This window comes from Malaya genurostris, chromosome 1, assembly GCF_030247185.1.
Source record: "Malaya genurostris strain Urasoe2022 chromosome 1, Malgen_1.1, whole genome shotgun sequence".
In the NCBI taxonomy this organism is placed as follows: domain Eukaryota; kingdom Metazoa; phylum Arthropoda; class Insecta; order Diptera; family Culicidae; genus Malaya; species Malaya genurostris.
The window spans coordinates 7907709-7927026 of NC_080570.1; the positions used below are offsets into that span (position 1 = coordinate 7907709).

At 35.9% G+C, this 19318-nt stretch overlaps 1 protein-coding gene across 6 annotated transcripts in view; it reads right to left on the bottom strand.

The window, feature by feature from the left end:
* LOC131431296 (ecotropic viral integration site 5 ortholog) overlaps window positions 1-19318 on the bottom strand; it is a 49450-nt gene that overhangs the window by 12856 nt on the left and 17276 nt on the right. For 4 of the 6 annotated variants that reach the window (XR_009229665.1, XR_009229663.1, XR_009229664.1 and 1 more), the window contains 6 exons: window positions 5862-7819; window positions 1189-1353; window positions 911-1105; window positions 687-845; window positions 341-577; window positions 197-220 (listed from right to left, as the gene is read on the bottom strand). Coding sequence is in view for 3 of the 6 variants with exons in the window: in XM_058596916.1 (XP_058452899.1) it covers window positions 197-220; window positions 341-577; window positions 687-845; window positions 911-1105; window positions 1189-1353; window positions 5862-6494 (1413 nt within the window). In the remaining 3 variants the exon portion in view is untranslated. The remainder of the gene's footprint in view (window positions 1-196; window positions 221-340; window positions 578-686; window positions 846-910; window positions 1106-1188; window positions 1354-5861; window positions 7820-19318) is intronic. The other 2 variants (XM_058596924.1, XM_058596942.1) reach the window with 1 other exon arrangement.

Genomic DNA, 19318 nt, shown 5'->3' on the forward strand with positions numbered 1-19318 from the left:
GTTGCTTGTTCTGGAAAATGATTTGAGAAAGTCCCATGCATAATACCGAACAGAATATCTTTCTCAGGTTCGAAAATTGGATGACATGCAAATGGCACTCTGTTCGATCAAACAACTGCAAAAAACTGATGAGCCTAAAATCTACTGCTGTTCAACGGGAAGTCACAGAAAAAAATGGGTCATGCTTATAACTTACAGATTCCAACGAATTATCCGAAGTCTGTTTGCCGCAGGAATAGAAACATGACAATTTGTTAATTGTTTGATCAGCACTTACACACAAACTTACAGCTGAGTTATTCACAATTTATTTGAGTAGGAAAAAAATCAGGCTACTTACATTTTCCTGAAGCCGCAGACTGAGTGCTCGCACTTCCTCATTCGCGTTCTCCAGCTGGTGTGAAACTTCGAGGTGTACCCGCCGCAACGCCAACAGCTCGGACTGGATGGCGTAGCTGGTTTCTTCCTCTTCGGCGCGTGACACCTGACCGCGCACCAGCCGGTCGGCCAGTTCGGCACTCTCCGCCTCCAGCAGCTCGTTGCGCTTTTTCAGCAGCCGATTTTCGCTTCGTAATCGCTGTAGATTGAAAGCAAAAAAAAGAAAGCAAAAAAAAAAGAAAGCAAAAGTGATGCAGCATTAGAACCAACGCCCTTTTCGTCCGTCCAGACAGGCTCTTCTTCATTACCCTCAGCTCGACCATCTCCTCCTGTTCCTTCTTCCGCAGATCGGCATACTCTTTTTCCATTTTCTTCATCTTTTTGGTGTTGATCTTCACCTGGAATGCTAGGTTGAACAGACCGTCGCTGTCCTGTTCAACCTTTTGGGGAAGCTCCTTTTGGAAGTACTGAAATAATCAAAGTTCAAACTTTCGCTTCAGCCACCAATTTCCGCTTCAGTCGACCAATTTACCTTCAGCATCGCTTCCATATCCAACGACAGAAGTGTGTCTTTACCGATCAGCAGCAGAGCGATGGCTACCTTAAAGATGAACTCCATACCCTCGGACAGAAAGACATCCATAATACGACAGCTCAGCGTGAGGTTCAAGGCGGTCGTGTACAATGTTAGGAACCAACTGGAAGCGTACATCGAGGTTTGGAAACTCTAATTATATAACAAGAACATAAAAAAAACAAAGCTCATGATTAGACGTTATTCCGGATTCACCCGATGCTAGAGTTTCGTACCTGTGATTGGAAGTGCATGTGAAGCTCGGGGATTTGCTCTTGAACGATGCTCTCCAGCTGGTACATGCAGAGACCCAGCTCTGCCATCGATGGTTTGAACATGTCCCGCATGCGATATTGCTGCATGATTTGAACCAGTACGGAGAAGGCATCCTCCTCGGGCATCTGGGGGTAAAGAAATGCATAACCTATTATTTTAGAATGGGAAAATGTCACTTTAAATGGTTGTTTAAATGTAGAACACAGTGCATATACGCGGTGCGCTGTTTCATCGGGTTGCTAGCAGAAATGTAGATCCTTAAATTTCAGAACCTACAAAAGCAGAGCAACTCATCAGATCGAACAAGGGTTTCAAGTTAGAATTCAGCATTTGGAGGATACTTCTTTGAAAATTTTATTCATCTATCAATTCAAATTAATTTCTTCGTTCTCTTCCACGTCACATTTTGTAAGGAAGCATTTCGACTATCGTTGATATAGGGACGATTTTCTGAATAACTTTTTGCCAGTAAAATAATAATAATAATAATTCAAGCTTAAATGTCGAAACTCAAATGACATGAAGTTTCACATCGTCTGGCGAATTGCGGAATGAGAAAAACTTCATAATCATCTAATTTTCAGAAGATTAATCATGTGAAATTTATAGTTACATACAAAACATAGCTTATTTAAAGTGTGATTCCAAGTATAACCCTACCAGATATCAGGAAATTCCATACGACATGGGACATTTATGCGTAGAAAGGCAGTAAAGCAGTAGTTTAAAATAGTTAGCTACATATATTTGCAAAAATCAAAAGTAAAATATAATTTCATAATTTAAATGTTCAAATAAAAATAGTAAATTAACAGATAAAAAATAAAATTAAAAAGTGAAAACAACAGAAACAGATTATTTTTTTATTGACGGTTGAAAATTGAAAAGTCAACATCGAAAACATAGAATTTAAAATAAACTTGGTTCAAAATCTAAAAGAAAAAAATTGAGAATAGATAAGCGGAAAACGAAAATTCAGTATCGAAATTTAAAAATAGAATACTGAAAATTGAAAATTCAACCCCAAAAAAAAGTGAAAATGAAACTTAAAAACTTTTTGAAGATTAAAAAAAATTAAGAAATTTGAAAAAATAAAATAGAAATATTATTTGACCAGAAATAATTTTAGAAAATCAATAAACATCAAATTTGTTAAGTTTTAAAAAGTTTTGTCTTTCAGGAAAAAAATCAGGAAATATAAATTTCAAAAAGTTAAATTTTGAATTAAAAAAACAACTCGGTTAATGAAAAGAACGAAAAGATCTATTCTAAATATTCAAGAAATTATTTTCAATCACAAAAAATAAAAAAAAAACTGCAATTAATATATAAAAATTATTAACCTTTTGAACTGGTCATTCTGGTCTGATAAAAACTTAAAAATAAAGTTTTTAAAAATTATTTTTTTAATTTATTAATTTTCTTGAATTTTTTCGAATTTCTTAGAAATTCAAGAAAATTAAGAAATTTGGAAAAATTGAACCATAAATAATAAAAAAAGTCAATAAACACAAAATTTGTTTAGTTTGAAAAGTTAAAACAAACAGTCAAAGAAAAATTTAATAAAATATTAACATTCGGAAAAAGAATTTTTATTATAATAATTTAAGTATTTTATTAAAGTTTCCGAATGTTTAATATAATTAATTATATTAAACATTCGGAAAGAATATAAATTTCAAAAACAGCAAATTTTGATTTAAAAAAAACTCGGCTGATGAAAAAAAAGAAAAGATCATCTCCAAACATTCAAGAAATTCTTTTCATTCACAAAAAAATAAGTGAAACCAAAAACTGCAATTAAAATCTAAAACGTGACAAATTGGAGTAGATAATATTTATTGAAAATTTAATATAAAAAAAAACATAAAAGTAAAAACCGAAAATCAAAAGTTCAAAATCGAAAATAATTGAAAATCGAAATATGAAAATAAACACAAAAAGTCAAGCATTGTGATTTAAACATGGATAACTGAAAATTGAAAACTCAATATAAAGCATTGAAAAATGAATTTCTTTTCATTAAGGACCTTTTAACCGACTGGCCATTTGGGTTCGAAAAAAGAAAATTTAAAAATGAGATTGGAACATTCGAAACTCAAAATTCAAAACATGCAATTTTAAATTACCAAATTAAAAAGAACAGAAACAATTTAAACATTCAATGAACACAATTTTTATTAGTCTTAGAAATTCAAAACAGACAGAAAAATCGGAAAATTAAAAAAAAAAGTTCATGTTTAAAAAAAATTAATTCGTGGAATTAATAAATTTATTTTTGTCAATTTTAAACCACCTAATTTTAGTAATATAAAAACTCAAATAATGAAAAAAAAAATAACTGAGATGAGATGAATTCCAAATATTCATGAAAATTCTAACATTTCAAAGATGAAAACACAACATGAAACAATTAAAATTGAATAATAAAAAGTTAAAACAGAGCATAAGACATTCGAAGGGCAGAATATAAAACATACAATTTTAAATTAAAAACGAATATAGATAGAAATAATTCAAACATACAATAAACACAACTTCGATCAGTTTTAGAAATACAAAATTAACAAAAAAAATCGAAAAATTAGAAAAAATCATGTCCGAAAATGAATAAATTTTTTAATTATTTTCTTTTGTAAATTTAAATACTTCAAATTTCAAAAATATGAAAATAAAATCTCAAATAATGAAAAAAAAACTAGATATGAATTCCAGATATTCAACAATTCTAACATTTTAGACGCAACAAAATAAACAAATAACTAAAATTAAAACCTGAGAAATAACAAACGGGAATAGGGAATCTCTCGTTATAGATTAAAATTTAAAAAATCAATATCAAAAACATAAAATAAAAACTGAAAATCAAAAGTTGATAATCAAGAAGAATTGAAAATCGAAATATGAAAATTTCGCCCTAAAAATCAAAAAAAAATTTAATATAGAAAACTGGAAATTGGAAATTTAATACCAAAAACATGAAATTGAAAAATGAAAATAAAAAAAAATACGACAATGGAACACTCAAAATTCAAAACACACAAAAAATTAAACGTTTTTTTAAATTCAAGAAAATTTAAAAAAATGAAATTTAAAGATTAAAATAAACAGAAATAATTCAAAAATTCAATAAACAGAATGTTGATGATGAGTATGAGAAATTAAGAATAAACAACAATAAAATCGAAAAATTTTGAAAAGGAAAGGAAAACAAGAAATTGAAATATGAAAATTCAACATCGAAAATTAAAAATTTGAAATAGAAAATTAAAAACAAACACTGAAAATTAAACATTAACTATCGAAAATTAAAAATTTAGAAACGAAAATGGAACATTCGAAACTCAAAACTCATACGAAAAATTCACACTAAAAATTCAGAAAACAAAACAAAAATTGAAAGGATTCAAAACATCGAAATAATTTAAGAAAATGAACAAACACAAAATTTGAATAGTGCGAGAAATCTTAATGAAAAAAAAAACAAATATAAGAAGAAAATAAACATTAAAAAGAAAACTCGAATTCAGGGAAAAAAAGTTTATAAAAACTCAGAAAATGAAGAAAAAGTTGAAGAAGAAAATTCTAAATATTCAAGAAGTTCTAGAATTTTAAAATAATAAAATTCTCAACTAAAAAAAAGAAGAAAAAAAGGTAATATAAAATAGAACATAAAAAACAGAAAATGAAAAATAGAAAATTAACGATAAGAAACGAATCATTTGAGATTGAAAACAGAAAACAGAGTATTGAAAAACGAAACTTCAAAACTAAAAATTGAAAACTGTGAATTGAAAACTCAAAACAAAATCTAAAGATCATAAATTGAAATTAAAAATTTTAATATTTAATAAATTTGAAAATTATAGGTTGTTGTCCAGCAAATACAAAACGCTTCAAGAAATTAAAAATATTCCAAATTTAAATGAAAAACAAAATCAAATTAAAATGACACCAAAAGGTCAAAATAATATTTAAAAAAAAACTAAGCGAAAATAAAACAAATAAAAATTTAACATCGGAGATTCGCATCAACGAAACTAGGTTTGTTGAGATTTCTGTTTAAACTTTTATATAGAGCTATGCCTATAAAGGAATATTTGTCTTTTATTGAAGCAAGAATTGTTGTTGTAGAAAAGGATTTGAGAGTAGAGATACAACTTCTTGATTTCTGATTAGATATTTTGAATAATGAACTGTTTCTTGAATAAAAATTATACATTGTTTTAATTTTTATATCTCGATTACCTTAGGTCGTTTTCACTTGAAACTATATCCAAACCAATTCCTACCCTCAATGCTTTCAAATCATTTGTTTGAAATCAGTTTCAAACCTAATCTCAACGCGAATGTAGTGACATTTTACCAGGATTCTTATTTCGGTAATTACTAAGAGCAAACCTAACTTAGTTTTTGGAAAATTGTTTGATTGAAGAAATTACACTAAATACACTTTAGGCTTCCCAAGCGAAAACGACTTTACTAGCCAAATAAACAGACCAAACACAAGCAGATACATTAACAACTTTGCTCTCAATCAATTCATCATTTTCTGATTCAATCATCAGTAAAATTGATAACATATCCGCTTGTGTGCGGTTGCCACTCGAATGAAGGAAGTTGAACGACGTACCTGCATCAGCAGCAGTCCCACGATGAAGCCCGAACCTTGGCAGTAGCCCACCTCCCGGTCATGCAGCGAGTAAGCTTTCATCACGTTGAACAGTGCCTCCTGACCGAGACCATCTTTCTCCTTGAAAAAATCATGCTCCGGATAGGTTCGAGCAATGTCTCGGCGGATCACTTTCTCACAGGCACTGGTCGCCTTGATGTACTCCGCGTACTGTTTCTTGTCGGCTTCCGACGCTCCGCACAGTAACTGCCAAACGATGGCCCGAAAGTGATGCGGGATACCCTTCCGGACCAGTTCCTTCACCGTGGGAGTTTTTCGTTTCTGGCCGGCCTCCCAGTCGGCTACGATGCTAGCCCATGTCGACCAGATGTCCTCCTCCCCGACGGAGGAGGCCCCGGAGTTCAGTGAAATTTGACTCGTGTCGGAACTTTTACGGCTGTGGGCAGAGCTCTGCAGCGAGTTGAGACTCTTGGAGTCACTTTCGATCAGCTTGTTCGCGGCCTCCAGTTTGGCTAGCAGAGAGAGTTCAGAACTAGGTAGAGATTCGGTCATATCCATCGGTTGGTAATGGTGGTGGTGGTTGTGGTTAGTGCGCAGATTATTGCCGTCCGATTCCGACACCGTCAAGGTCATACTAGTTAAGCTACTATCGGGTATTTCGCGGGGAACCGTAAGGAATCACTCAAGCATTCAGGGTTCGCGATCGCACACGCGTACTCCGTGTAGCATTAATATGCGGAATAATGTAGGGGTTTTGGTGCCGATCCCGCGGATTAAGCTCCCAGGTGACGGACGACGACGACGATGGACAGTGAACAAAGACTCGCACAGAAACACACACAACACACAAAAGGTGGAAATGAGCTTTTAGGCGTTACGCTCTAACAGGTGGGGAATGTAATAACACAGATCGTTTGATTTTGACAAATGTCCCACAGTGAAGCTACTGAACTAGTTTCGTGATGGGACATAATCCATCAATGGTCCTCTTCTAGGAACACTTAATTAAATAATGATAAATAGATCGTTTCTCTAGGGTGTAAATAAAGAAAAAATGTAAAAATAATACTTCTAACGCTGGCTTACAAGAAAACGCCGCTAAGCACCCGTGGCAGTTAAGTTCAAGCAGTAAAGTAATGCATGTGTTCTAAATACACACAAAATAAAAACAAAGTAAACCTACACAATAAATAATACCACGATAATACAAGAGAAAAATAACCCAACGACAACGGATCGTTATCGAGTTTTCGCTCGGGTATGGATAAGTATGCTACTCTGGATGAGCTCCTCTTCGCGCGTGATCGTGTGTGTGCGTGTGTGTATTTAAACAATCAACTAACTGGCTGATGTTATAGATGTTTAGCTTCCGCTCCGGTTATTTGTTTCACGCACGTACAGAAGAAGAAGAAGCTGTGCACGACTGTGCTGCCGAGTAATTATGCGATGAGAGCAAAAACTCGTCGCGGCAAGGTGGCGGTGGGTCCCCCAGGATGGTGCGTGGGTGGATGGGTGGTAAGTAAGTTCGCGAATACTTTCAGTTTCTACCAAATAGCGAGAAAACAACTTTCGTCGCACGTCGTCGAACCGATTCCAACCGTCTGTTGTTGCTACTTTTTAGTGTCCGTTCCTTCCAGCAGCCTATGGCTTTTATCTTAATCGAGATTTAAACGACACGACGGTGAGATTTTTGTCTTTCTAGCAGCAGCGAAGTGGATGGGTGGGTGCTTCAATGGACTTTTGTTTTTATTGTTGTTGTTGTTGTTGTCGACGTCGTCGCGTGGCTCACAACGTTCCGGCACTGAAGGTGATAATAGCAGAAAAATCAACAATGACGGTGGGGATGGTGGTTTGTGATGAGTCCTTTCGCAAATGCTGTTTGCTTATTGTGCGGTTCGGCTGTTGTTCCGTTTGAGTATGCAGTTTGCAGTCCTTTCAGAGTGTCGTGAATATGTTTCCTGAAATAGACGAGAGAAAAGCGATGATTAGCACTATTAGGTAATAGCGTGTTGTTTATTGCTTTTAGTTATGATAATTTTTGTGTTATGACGGTTATGACAGTAATATCGCAAATTCTAGATCGAAGATGGCGTTGAAAGAAGAGCAAGTGCGAAAAGCAATTGTGTTCGGTCGCTATGACAATTTGGATTCGTCAATAAGAAAGTTTGGTTTCCCATAATGTTCTTAAATCTTTCGATACACGTTTGAAAACAGCCAGCAAGGCTGGCAGCGTAACAAAAATGGATCTTAGAACCACCAGACGGACGCGATGGTGAAGCAAATATTACAGAAGAGACCAGATCGATCGGTATGTACTAGAGATGGGCAATCCGTTCGCGAACGGTTCAAAAGGATTAGTTGTCCTGGAAGAATGAGTGAACAACAGTGCTTTGTTTAAGAACAATAGTTCTCTAATCTTTTCGAAAGAAATAAAAATGATTGAATTCTATCAGAAAGTGTATGCAAAAACATTCGAAATTTCTGAAAAACGAATGGACGGTACAGGACAACTAGTTCTTTCGGTAGAACTGTCAAGTTCTGGACGGCTTTTTGAAATGAACTTTGCTGTCCATCTCTAGTAAGTACTGTGACTAGAAAAATAAAAATATCATACCGGCAAGGTATGAAGTTACTTTTTTTTACTGTCATGCAACGGAACGGCGTAGAGGAACATTTCAGGACGAAGAAAAAGTCAAGTTTCCCTTAAAATATTTGGTTTGGCAGGCAATATGCAGCTGTGTATGTATGTATGTATGTGTGTATCGGTTAGCACTTTTCGAAGATGTTTTTAGCATTGAATTTTCTCTGGGATGTCTGAACCGATTTTAACAAGCTTAAGCTCTTTCGATAACTACTATTGGGCTATGGATCAAGTTCGAAGATCAAATGGCTATGACTTCTAGTTCCGGAGATATGATGGTATAAGTGACGTAAATGATAAAGCGCGTTGTTTTTTACCGCTCAATTTTCTCAGAGATGGCTCAACCGATTTAAACAAGCGTAGGTTCGTATGAAAGCTGCCGTTGCGCCATTGATCAAGTTCGAATACATTCGAGTGAAAACAAGAATGGCTTGTTCGTATTCATTCGAAAGTATGTATTCGTCGAATGGTAAACAAGTAAACAAGAATATTTATTATTAATACACAATTCCTACTTCGCCTATTATTATATCCGAAACAATAATATGTATATTGAAAGAACTTTTAAGGTGTTTCGGTAATTGTTAAATAAAACATGTTGTTTGCTTGAAGTTCGATCGAAGAAGAGAACAGCTCTTTCTTAGACCATACTTTTATTTTCAGGTAGTCGTCATCATAAACACACTTATTGGATGTTACATAAAATAAATAAATATTTTATAGTAAAGCGCAGTTACACTGAAAGAATTAAATATTCTAAACGCTAATACAACACCTATTTGATCCTAAAAAAGTCTAATAATTGCCCTTTTCATGGGAACATAGGCTTAAGAGTTGCAGGCCTAACACATAGATGGCGCTAGTTTGGTTGCAGTCATCTTTTTTCAGTTAATACTAACCTTTAAAAGACAACTGTTGAAATTTCATGATGTTCTATTCATTAGTTTGTTATTTTCAGAATAATGGTTTAAAAACAATTTTGTGTTTTAATTTTACACTGCTTCTTGATAGGAAAACTACAAAATTGTTTTGAATGATCGAAAAGTGAAGTTGTGTGAGTTGGCTGTCATTGTAAAAATATCAAAAGAAGGTGTTGGCGTTATATTGCATGAGCATTTGACTATGAGGAAACTCTGTTCAAAGTGGGCGCGTTGGCTCACTGTTAACCAAAAACGAGAGCGTGTTGATGAGCAGTGATTGGCCATGTTTAAACGTAATAAACCGGAATTTTTGCGTCGATATGACAATAGATGAAACATGGATTCATCACTTCACTCCGGAATCAAAACGATCGTCATCTGAGTGGACTGCAACTGGTCTCAACAGTCGAGTTATGGCCTCGGTATTTTGGGATGTGAGTGTTGTAATATTTATCGACTATCATGAGAAAGGAAATACCATTAACTGTGAATATAATACAGCGCTATTGGAGCGCTTGAAGGCTGAAATTTTAAAGAAACGACCGCATATAGCAAAGAAAAAAAATTTGTTTCATCACGATATCGCACCGTGTCACAAGTCATTCAAAACAAAGGCGAAACTACATGAATTGCACTTTGAATGGCTTCCACATCCAGCGTATTCGCTAGAATTGGCTCCAAGCGACTACTGGCTGTTCGTAGGCTTGAAAAAAAATGCTCGCCGGTAAGAAATTTCGCACGAATGAAGAGGTTAGCGCTAAAAGTGAGGCCTATTTTGAGGTAAAAGATAAATCGTTCTACAAAAGTGGTATTGAAATGTTGGAGCGGCGCTGGAATGTTGGCATTGTTCTTGATGGAGATTACGTTGATGAATGAAGTTAATTTTGAACCAAAAAATCGTGTTCTTTTTGTTAGGACCGGAACTTTTCCGCCCATGTGTTAGTTTCAAAAAATCATATTGCATTTAATCAATTTCGTACGCAAATTTTCAAAGCTGAAATAATGTTGGATTATAATGCGTCGTGGTTACTTGGACTGGCAAGAGAAAGGCATCATCACACCACCAGGTGAACGTAAAGTGAGTAATTTCGGTGATCTCCATTCAAATTTTATTAAAAATATGTGATTACTTTAGAAGAAAAAAAAAAAGAATCTCATTTTAGCGACGACAATGACACATTTTTAGTATCAAAATTTTTCAACATTGAATTGACACAATGAAAGATTTGATTGATAAACATTGAATTGACACAATGCTTATTCAGTTTTGCAAAGAATAATGAAATTGAGTATCAGAGAATATGATTTCATAGATTTCATTACAATTCGAATGGTGCAAAAAAATGTCAACACATAGAAAATTAGTTTAAAAAATAACGCTAAGTGAATGTACTATGTTAAGTGTAGAAACCAATTTCAAATGAGTTTTTTTTTCATTTTTACTTGCATGATATACATCATAATTTACTATATTACTTAAAGTAAAAATATGAATTTGTGAGCGAATGCTACTTTAATAATTTTTTTCTAACAGTATTATTCAATGTTTTATGAATTGATACAATTATAAATTCCGTTATGATAACGTTTGCATTTGAGAAAATGGACAACAAATGTCGATTTTTCACAGATTTCACCCGCACTGACGAAACTACCCATGCAGCATCAATCATAGTAACCCATAAGTCAGCAAACCAAATTGATTCGACAGCTCTATCAGTCGAGCACTAACCGTGATAGCTGTCGGAAGGCAGCTCGCAAGGGCGTAGAACTTTTTTGCAAGCAAGCTTAACTGGAAAATTTATCAAAAGGAAATATCTGTCTTGGCTTATAGATTACAATCCGGAAAAAAAATCAATTTTAATGTATAAACTACAATTATTCTGTTTACAAAAAGTTTACAATGAAGATAAGGGGGTATACTAAAATACCAAAGTGCGAAATTTGTACATACCTTTTATTTACAGTTATAAAACAATTTCAAGTGAAAAATGGTGCAAGGCTGCCGACTCTTTCGGTGGTGCAATAATTGGTTATTCTTTCGCTTAAATGAAGCAATTAAATTTAAGTGTGTAGGACTGGTACTTTTCAGTTTCCGATATAAGTTGTTATTTTCCAGTTAGATATTCTTTTTTTTTTAACTTATGGTGAATAAGCTACTACGAACTTGTTAACTTCGAGTTATGTTTTCGTCTTGACGACCACATTAATTTTCATTAACAAGCGAGATTTGTTCATGGTCAAACGTTCTCGGCTATTTCAATCCTTTTCTTAAGGAAATGATAACTTTCTACCTTTTCACAGAACTTGAATGTTGGATGAATCGACAACATTTTTAGTTCGAGTCATGAAAGTGCGAAAGACCGACCACCTACGAAGCCTGCTGACATTAACGACTGTATTAATTATTTTTTCCAACAATCTGTGTGTGGGTTAATTTAACACCACTCAAATGTATACGAATTAATAACCATTTAGCAGGTCTATGTTATGAGGAAAACATCCAACGTTAAATCGTAGCTGTAAAATTTTCGAGACTTTGTTTTTGGTTATAACACAAAAGGGTTCCTATGTTTGTTATTCCTTACATTTTTTGCTTTTTCTTACATCTAGTTTTAATCGATGTACGATTATCGCCAAACAAATGTATTAAAAAATCGATCATTCGTTGTAGTACATATTGTTACTAAAAAAACGTCCATTGTTTATTGTTATATGAAGACTTTTTAGCGATTAATCGAGCGGTTCTTAGCACCTACACCCTTCTGAGTTCGATGACTAAACTGACTTGAGTTCTTAAGTTCAGTACAGAAATACGCCTTCGTGCCATCACCGGTTCTTTCTGCTCCGAATAGCTCATAGGAGAAATGAGACGAACAAAGAAATTCAATAGACACGATTTCACGCTCCTAAACAAGTTACTTGCTGTGTCGATAAAATCGCCCCCACGCCGCATGCAGATTAGGGTAAAGGATTGAATTTTCAGCTTCCTTTTTTTTCTAGACTGTGCATCGCATCGAACACAAAAGGAATTCACAGCAAGTACAATAATCCAGAATCCAGTGCCATACACCCTACGCTTTGACATTGCGGAGAGTTTTAAATGCCACTCAATGCAGCCATACCCTAGTTGGAAACACTGGCTTCAAAGAATGATACCGCATTGCTTTTTCCGTAACCTGATAGTACGAATGTAAGCGTTTGGGAAGCGCACGCGAAGAGAGAGGAAGAGAGAAAGCGCCAAGAACAAGACACCTTGTGCCAATTGGAGTTCGGGACTTGCCTAATAAATTTTTTATCATTCCATTGGTACTCCAAGGTATCGTAAAGCCTGAGGGAGGGGTGGCAACCGGGCGGACACGTGTGTGGGTCGTCTTTGGCCTTATTTGTGGTGCGAAGCCTAGACCGTTTTTATACGTGCCGATGACAGCATTGATAAGCCCGTAAAAATGATGACCTCCTCCTGGCGCTCCGGCGATGGCGTGCTCGATGAAAGTGTGTGCATGCAGTTATAAATATATAAAACGGGAGCGGAGACCATAAACAAATTACTCGCTCGGTATGTTTGTTTGTTTGTTGGTTTCTTTTTTTTTTTTTTTGGTCTTTCAAAGTAGTGCCATACTTGTTGGTATCGTGTTGCGGCGAAAGAACCACCAAGCTGGTGGGGTTTCATCTGATTGAAAAGGTTCGCTGGTTTTATTTCTGGAAAGGTTTTACGGGTCAAGTTCAAGTGATAGCTCAATTACGACCCGTGCCGGGCAAGTTCTAAAAAAATATTCCCCTTTTCATATTACCACAATCTGTACGGCTAGCAAGCCGAATTTTTTCGTCCGAGACGTCAATATTGAGCCCTCAGGTTGCGCTAGCAGTTCAGCATGAACTGATACGCTCTGATGAGTCAAAGACGAAATGTAAAATAGAATAAGCGAAACTTGTTTTGCATCGGTTGCAGATGATGGTTTCGTAGATGATATCGTTTAATTTTTTGTTAAGTGATGTCTCCGAAGTACTCCGAAGGGATTATCTGAGACTTGTGAAAACGGAGCTTGATTGTTCTTGTGTAATTTTTCGTCTTCTTGCCCAGTTTTTCGTAAGATTTTCCGTGGCAAAATTCGCATACAGCCAGTTGATTATCGTAGATGACCAGGAATTTACATGGGAGCCTTGTGTCCTGACCTAGAGTCACTTAAGAAGGAAGAGTTTTCCTTAAGTTTGTGGGTTATAGGTGTTACGAAGCGATACATGCGTTACTTTTTTGCGGGTTATAGGCGTTACGAAGCGTTACATGCGTTACTTTTTTGTGGGTTAAAGGCGTTACGAAGCGTTACATGCGTTACTTTTTCGTAAGTTATAGGCGTTACGAAACGTTACATGCGTTACTTATTTGTGGGTTATAGACATCACGAAGCGTTACAAGCGTTACTTTTTTTTGTGAATTCAAGGTGTTACATGCATTACTTTTTTCAGGATTACAGGCGTTACGTAGCGTTACATGCGTTACTTTTTTGGAAGTTATAGGTGTTACAAAGCGTTACTTTTAGATGAATTGAAGGCGTGACGAAGCGTTACATACGTTACTTGTTTGTGGGTCATAGGCGTTACGAAGTGAACATTGTTGTTGCTAACGAACTCAATGGCTTTATACTCCTTATAATTTTTTTTTCAATTAATGAGGTTTAAACCTTAAGGTCATTCACCTCTTCTTGTCAGGAAAACGTGGGCTGCGTGAGAGGCATCGACCTACCCATCACACTATAACCGTCCCACCTTATAAAATTGAACATATATAACATTGTTAGTTTTATTCAGTAGAAGCAATAGCACTAGATTTATATCTCGTTACGTTTTCTTCTCAAGAAAAAATCCAAATTCTTAAAGCGAATGTCGAATGCGTCACTAGTAGAAGTCAACTAGGATTGTACTTTTCCACCCCAGCTACCAATTACAATTGCACAGGTAGCGCTATCATTGCCAAATCCACACGACGTTTATGAAATATCAACATTCATGAAATTTCGATTAGTCAACAACCAGTTCCAGCAATTCAGGTGAAGTTACTTTTGTGATTTTCATAACAATGTCGTCGAGTAAGTCAGAGCTTCATTACTACCGGAACGGTGAACAAGGAAATATACCGCGAATAATGCCTTGATACAATTGATTATTACAATTCCTACACAGTCATGGCGCTCCCTCGCTATTCTGATCTGTTTTGACATCTTGTCACTGCGTCAAAAATATTTTGTAATGGTATAAATTAAAAAGAGTCCATGGTGTACCGACAGAGGTAAATCCATCTAACTGTCCGGAGTTGCGACCTATCGAGTGGTTTTGGGCTCTCGTGAAGATAGAACTCTCTCAATATAAGCAACAAGCTACAACTATAGAAAATTGTTGACAAACGCAACTGAAGAGAAGTCTGCACATACCCTAATGGCTGAAGTAAAAACTCAAAAGTTCGTAGTTTCTTCATGCAGCCTAAGTAAGTAACTGTAATTAGTTGTAAGATGACGGTTGGTATTTTATTTATACAAAACTGAAGAACATAAGATAATTGCAAGGGATCGAGTCTTTCTTGTAAACTCCAAACTGTCCAAATTTTGTAAGAGCTTACTGATTTGAAACTTGAAAAGAACAAATGCCAAATTATGAAACGGCCGATTTTTTTTTATTTGGTAGATAATTTCTTGGCATTTCACATTTGCATATGATTTCGGGAATATGGCCGCCACGACTATTTTTCATAAAGGCCATTCCGTAGGTCCGATTTTCAACTACTTCTTTGAGCATTTGAGGGCGTATTTCAGCAATGGTAAATTGGTTTCCCAAGCATCAAACGTTGCTTGTTTATACACATGAAATAATGATTTCACGTATCAACACAAAAAATAATCGAGGTGCGTCAAATCACACAAACGCTGATGTTCTTTCAATAAGTCGATGGTTCGGTCGCAGTATGACCAGTGACCATCCTGTTGAAACCATATTTCGTCCACATCCATATCTTGAAGATTTAACAACAAAATTTATTGATCATGGTTCTGTAGCGATTTTCAATCACGGTAACGCGTCGTCCTTCCTCATTTTTAAAGAAATAAGATGATTCCTACAAGCCCATAGACCTCTTCTCATTCTTGTCGATGACTTGGCATCCAAAAGAGTGACCGAAATTTAGTAATTACGTTTTTTATAATGGTCCCAGATGAACGATTATATGCACCATAAAATTCACAGGGTACTCCTTCAAACAGTATTAATTGAACACTGATTTTGAAAATTAAATTTTCACGATTAGGAAGCTCTGGAGCTAACCTGTTCATGATGCTTTGCCAAACAATACTGAGTAGAGACGTTACTTTTCACTACTAGTTTTTCTAATAGTATCATACTTCCATACGTTGTTATAATCTGTTTAGCATACTTTCAAGTGAGTACAGATGAACGTTCTAACGCATTAGGACTCACGGTCTGGAGCCGGGTCAAGTATGTTTCAAAATAAATGAATAAATCTCAACTCAGAGTGTGACGACTACGAGTTCGCGTCCCCCTTGGCAGTCTTCTTTGCTAGATGCTGATAAAAAAATGATTCTTAAAGGGGTTGCAAATATTTTTCCTATGAACTGAGAAAAATAAAACAAATTTTGTTCGGTGAAGTACAGTAATCATATCCGATAGGGAACAATTTGAATCATCCTAAAAGCCCAACCGGCTATCGTCGAACAGCCGAAGTTGAAGATCGATCAAACAAACAAACACGACTGAACTGTTCATTAGCGCATGTTCTTAACTGTACACATCGCATCGTATCACTACTGGAGTTTTGGTGAGGAGCAGGAAAAGAAAAATACCTCGAAACCACTACACAGTGGCGAGCGAAAGAAAAGGTAAACATGGCTGCCTTCTCAAGTGGCCTACCGAAGGAACCAGAGGGCGGTCCCCCATCAATCTGTCTCGGCACAGATGAAAAAAATAATGATCAATCTATCTCTATCAGGTTCGAAACGCGAGAAGAAAATTGATTATGCACTCCCAACCCGGTCAACTGCTGCTGCTGCTGTGCTGCTGGGCCTAGGAAAGTTCATTTTTTCATCCCTGTGTAGTGTAACATAAATTCCAATATGCTGCAGTGCACTCAATAGCAAGGAAATAAGGTATAGTTTTTTTTCGTGCAGCCAACATAAACCCGGAATGATCTGAGTGCTACTGCTGCTGCTGCTGTTGCTGCCCCGGGAACATCGTTATGCGCTATTCTGATCCGATAATGGATGTTTCTTTGGGTCAATATTTGTTTATTGCCTTCTACAATTCGTTCGGAAAAGGCTTCCTTCTACAACAGAGACTAAATTCTCTGCGGGTTGGAAATCTTTGACGGCGTTTGTTATTGAACTCCATCTTTTCCTCCGCGTGGAATTTCCCATCTATGGGGGTTTTGTCCTAACACTTTACTTACCGACCAGAGTTGAACAACCAGAAGAGCGGACGAATTCCGTTACCGATTCGTAGCTGCTGGGAGTTAAGCAGCTATCGTCGAATGAGATAATTATTTTCGCTTGTATGTTCGTCAACTCGGTTTGAGGTTCCAACCGGCGGCTGGTTAATGCCCCATAAACTGATATCCCACGTACGGTACGCCATATGAGCTGTAATGTACCTCATCATACATTGTAGTGTAATGAATAATGACAACCATTTGACGTTCATCAGCAGCAACAAACGAACGAACGGGCATCAGGTGGATTGGTCGGTTTCTGGTATGTTGTTCATGTGTTTCTATATAATAAATAAATGAAACTGTCGTCATCGCCGTGATATTAGCGGTGGCTTCACGTTTCACGGCCGCACCTCTAACGGGGCATCATACCTCATATTTCGATGTTTAGATAGCAATTTTGGCTTGCGAGGTTTTCCATCAAGACAGTTTTTCGGTTTTTGCTTTAGGTTGTGCTGAGCCCCAAGAGGCAGGAAGGAGGTGCGTTCTGTTATTTTATTTTATTTATTTTTTTTTGCACGGTCTGGTATTTTTTGCTTCGTTTCGCACAACCAAAAATTATAAGCTTTCTATATTGGTAGGGTGTTCTATTCACTTCCGGAGCATTTATTATTTATACTAAAAAAATGAATATATTTGCTCAGAATAGACATAATAATAATGACTATAAAACGGAAAAATTTTAACTTACACAACTAAAGTTTTTTTTTTTTAAATTCCAGTGTCTGAGCCACCCTACCATTCCGAAACAGAAGCCATTACCGTACTTCCAGCATGACGCGTTCTGTGTCTCGTCTCTACGGGTTTGTTTGACCTAAATCAAGCCACTTGTGTTTTGTTTGGTTTTTTTCTTTTTTGGTTCGACTCAGGTTTGATGGTCCGTGTCGATATCTAGCGAGAATGAAGATTACTACAGCAGGAAATTATCGCTAGGCAGGAATCAACGCACTAGCCGAGGAAATGTAGGCCGAGGAAATTGTCCGTTAAAAGTTTTTACCCCAAAAGGTTGCTGTGTGATTGAAACCTCTGGACCGCGTGGCATTCCTGTCCGGTGCGTTTTTTTTTGTAGTCATCAGATAGGAAGATTGTGATAAGGAGTACCTCTTTTATTACTCTATGATTGAACTGAATTCCAAGTTTCAAGTTTGATTCTTTCTGTCTTCAGTGGTGCTATTCTTTTATGATGCAAGACCGAAATAGTTATTAATTTGTCTTGTGGTATTCGTGCTACATGTCCAGACCACGGTAGGGACCCGAGTAAAGTCTAACATCAAAATGAGAACAAATTGAAATCTGCTTATGATAGCAACATCAGATTGAAATCCTAATATGATATCGACTCATCAAATTTTCAATTAATATCACATTATGTTATCATTTTGCTGTTTAAAGGCAAAAATTTTGTGAAACTTAAAAAATGAAAATATTAAAATCAACAACTTAGTGAATGCATTGAAATTGAGCAAATTTCAAATGGCAACACAAAAATACAAAGTTAAGTTTCAATTGAAGAATTATTCCTTCAATCATACATATGTTGCCTTTTACAAAATGCTTTGACATCCTGCCGAGTGGCAGTTGACCGCAACCATAACCGCGAAGAAATGATTTTTTCAACATTTTTCAACTTTTGCGCAAATAATGATCCTTCTTTTTGACCACGAGAATATTGGCGTCAAACCACACGTTCGAGAGGCACTAGATAAATTGGCGATCATCGGTACCACGCTGGTCTGAAACAGGCCAATCTGAATAGTGACTTTGGCATTCCCATCTCGATGATCGTCTGCCGTAGAAGGAGCTTATTTCAGAATTTGATATGAGAAATATATCTGATGTCATCGATTTCCTTCTAGATACGTTAAGTATCCGATCCTGTAACAAATTTTGTGTTCAGTTTAAAACAAATGTTTCGATATTTGTAATCATACGACGTCACGAAGTTCATTCCAAAGTTTTTAGACCATTATTTTCAGTGCATCCAGAAATCGGAGACCTGGATGGCGAAAATAATCTACTGGCCAAACCCGTTCTGAAAATACCCACAACTTTATATCCAACAGTATGGAAAAATTAATTGTTTACGAAGTTCGAACATCGAACATTGAATGTCTCAGATTTCAGAACCTAGAGCTAATTCTTAATAATATTTTTAGAGCAGCCACAAAGAAAATATATGTTTAATTTGTATATTCCTAAGTAGTCCACAAACTGTGTCGAAGACACTCTACAAAACAATTCTCATTCCTAGTTATAAATGCTTAGAACTTCATCACTAACGCTAGATACTATGAGAAGTATTTAACACACGTCAGAAGCGAGATAATCGTTCATTGTTTCAATTAGTCGAAAAAACAAATAATCTGGGATACCTTATTGCCGAATTCCTAATTCACGTTCCCTGTGT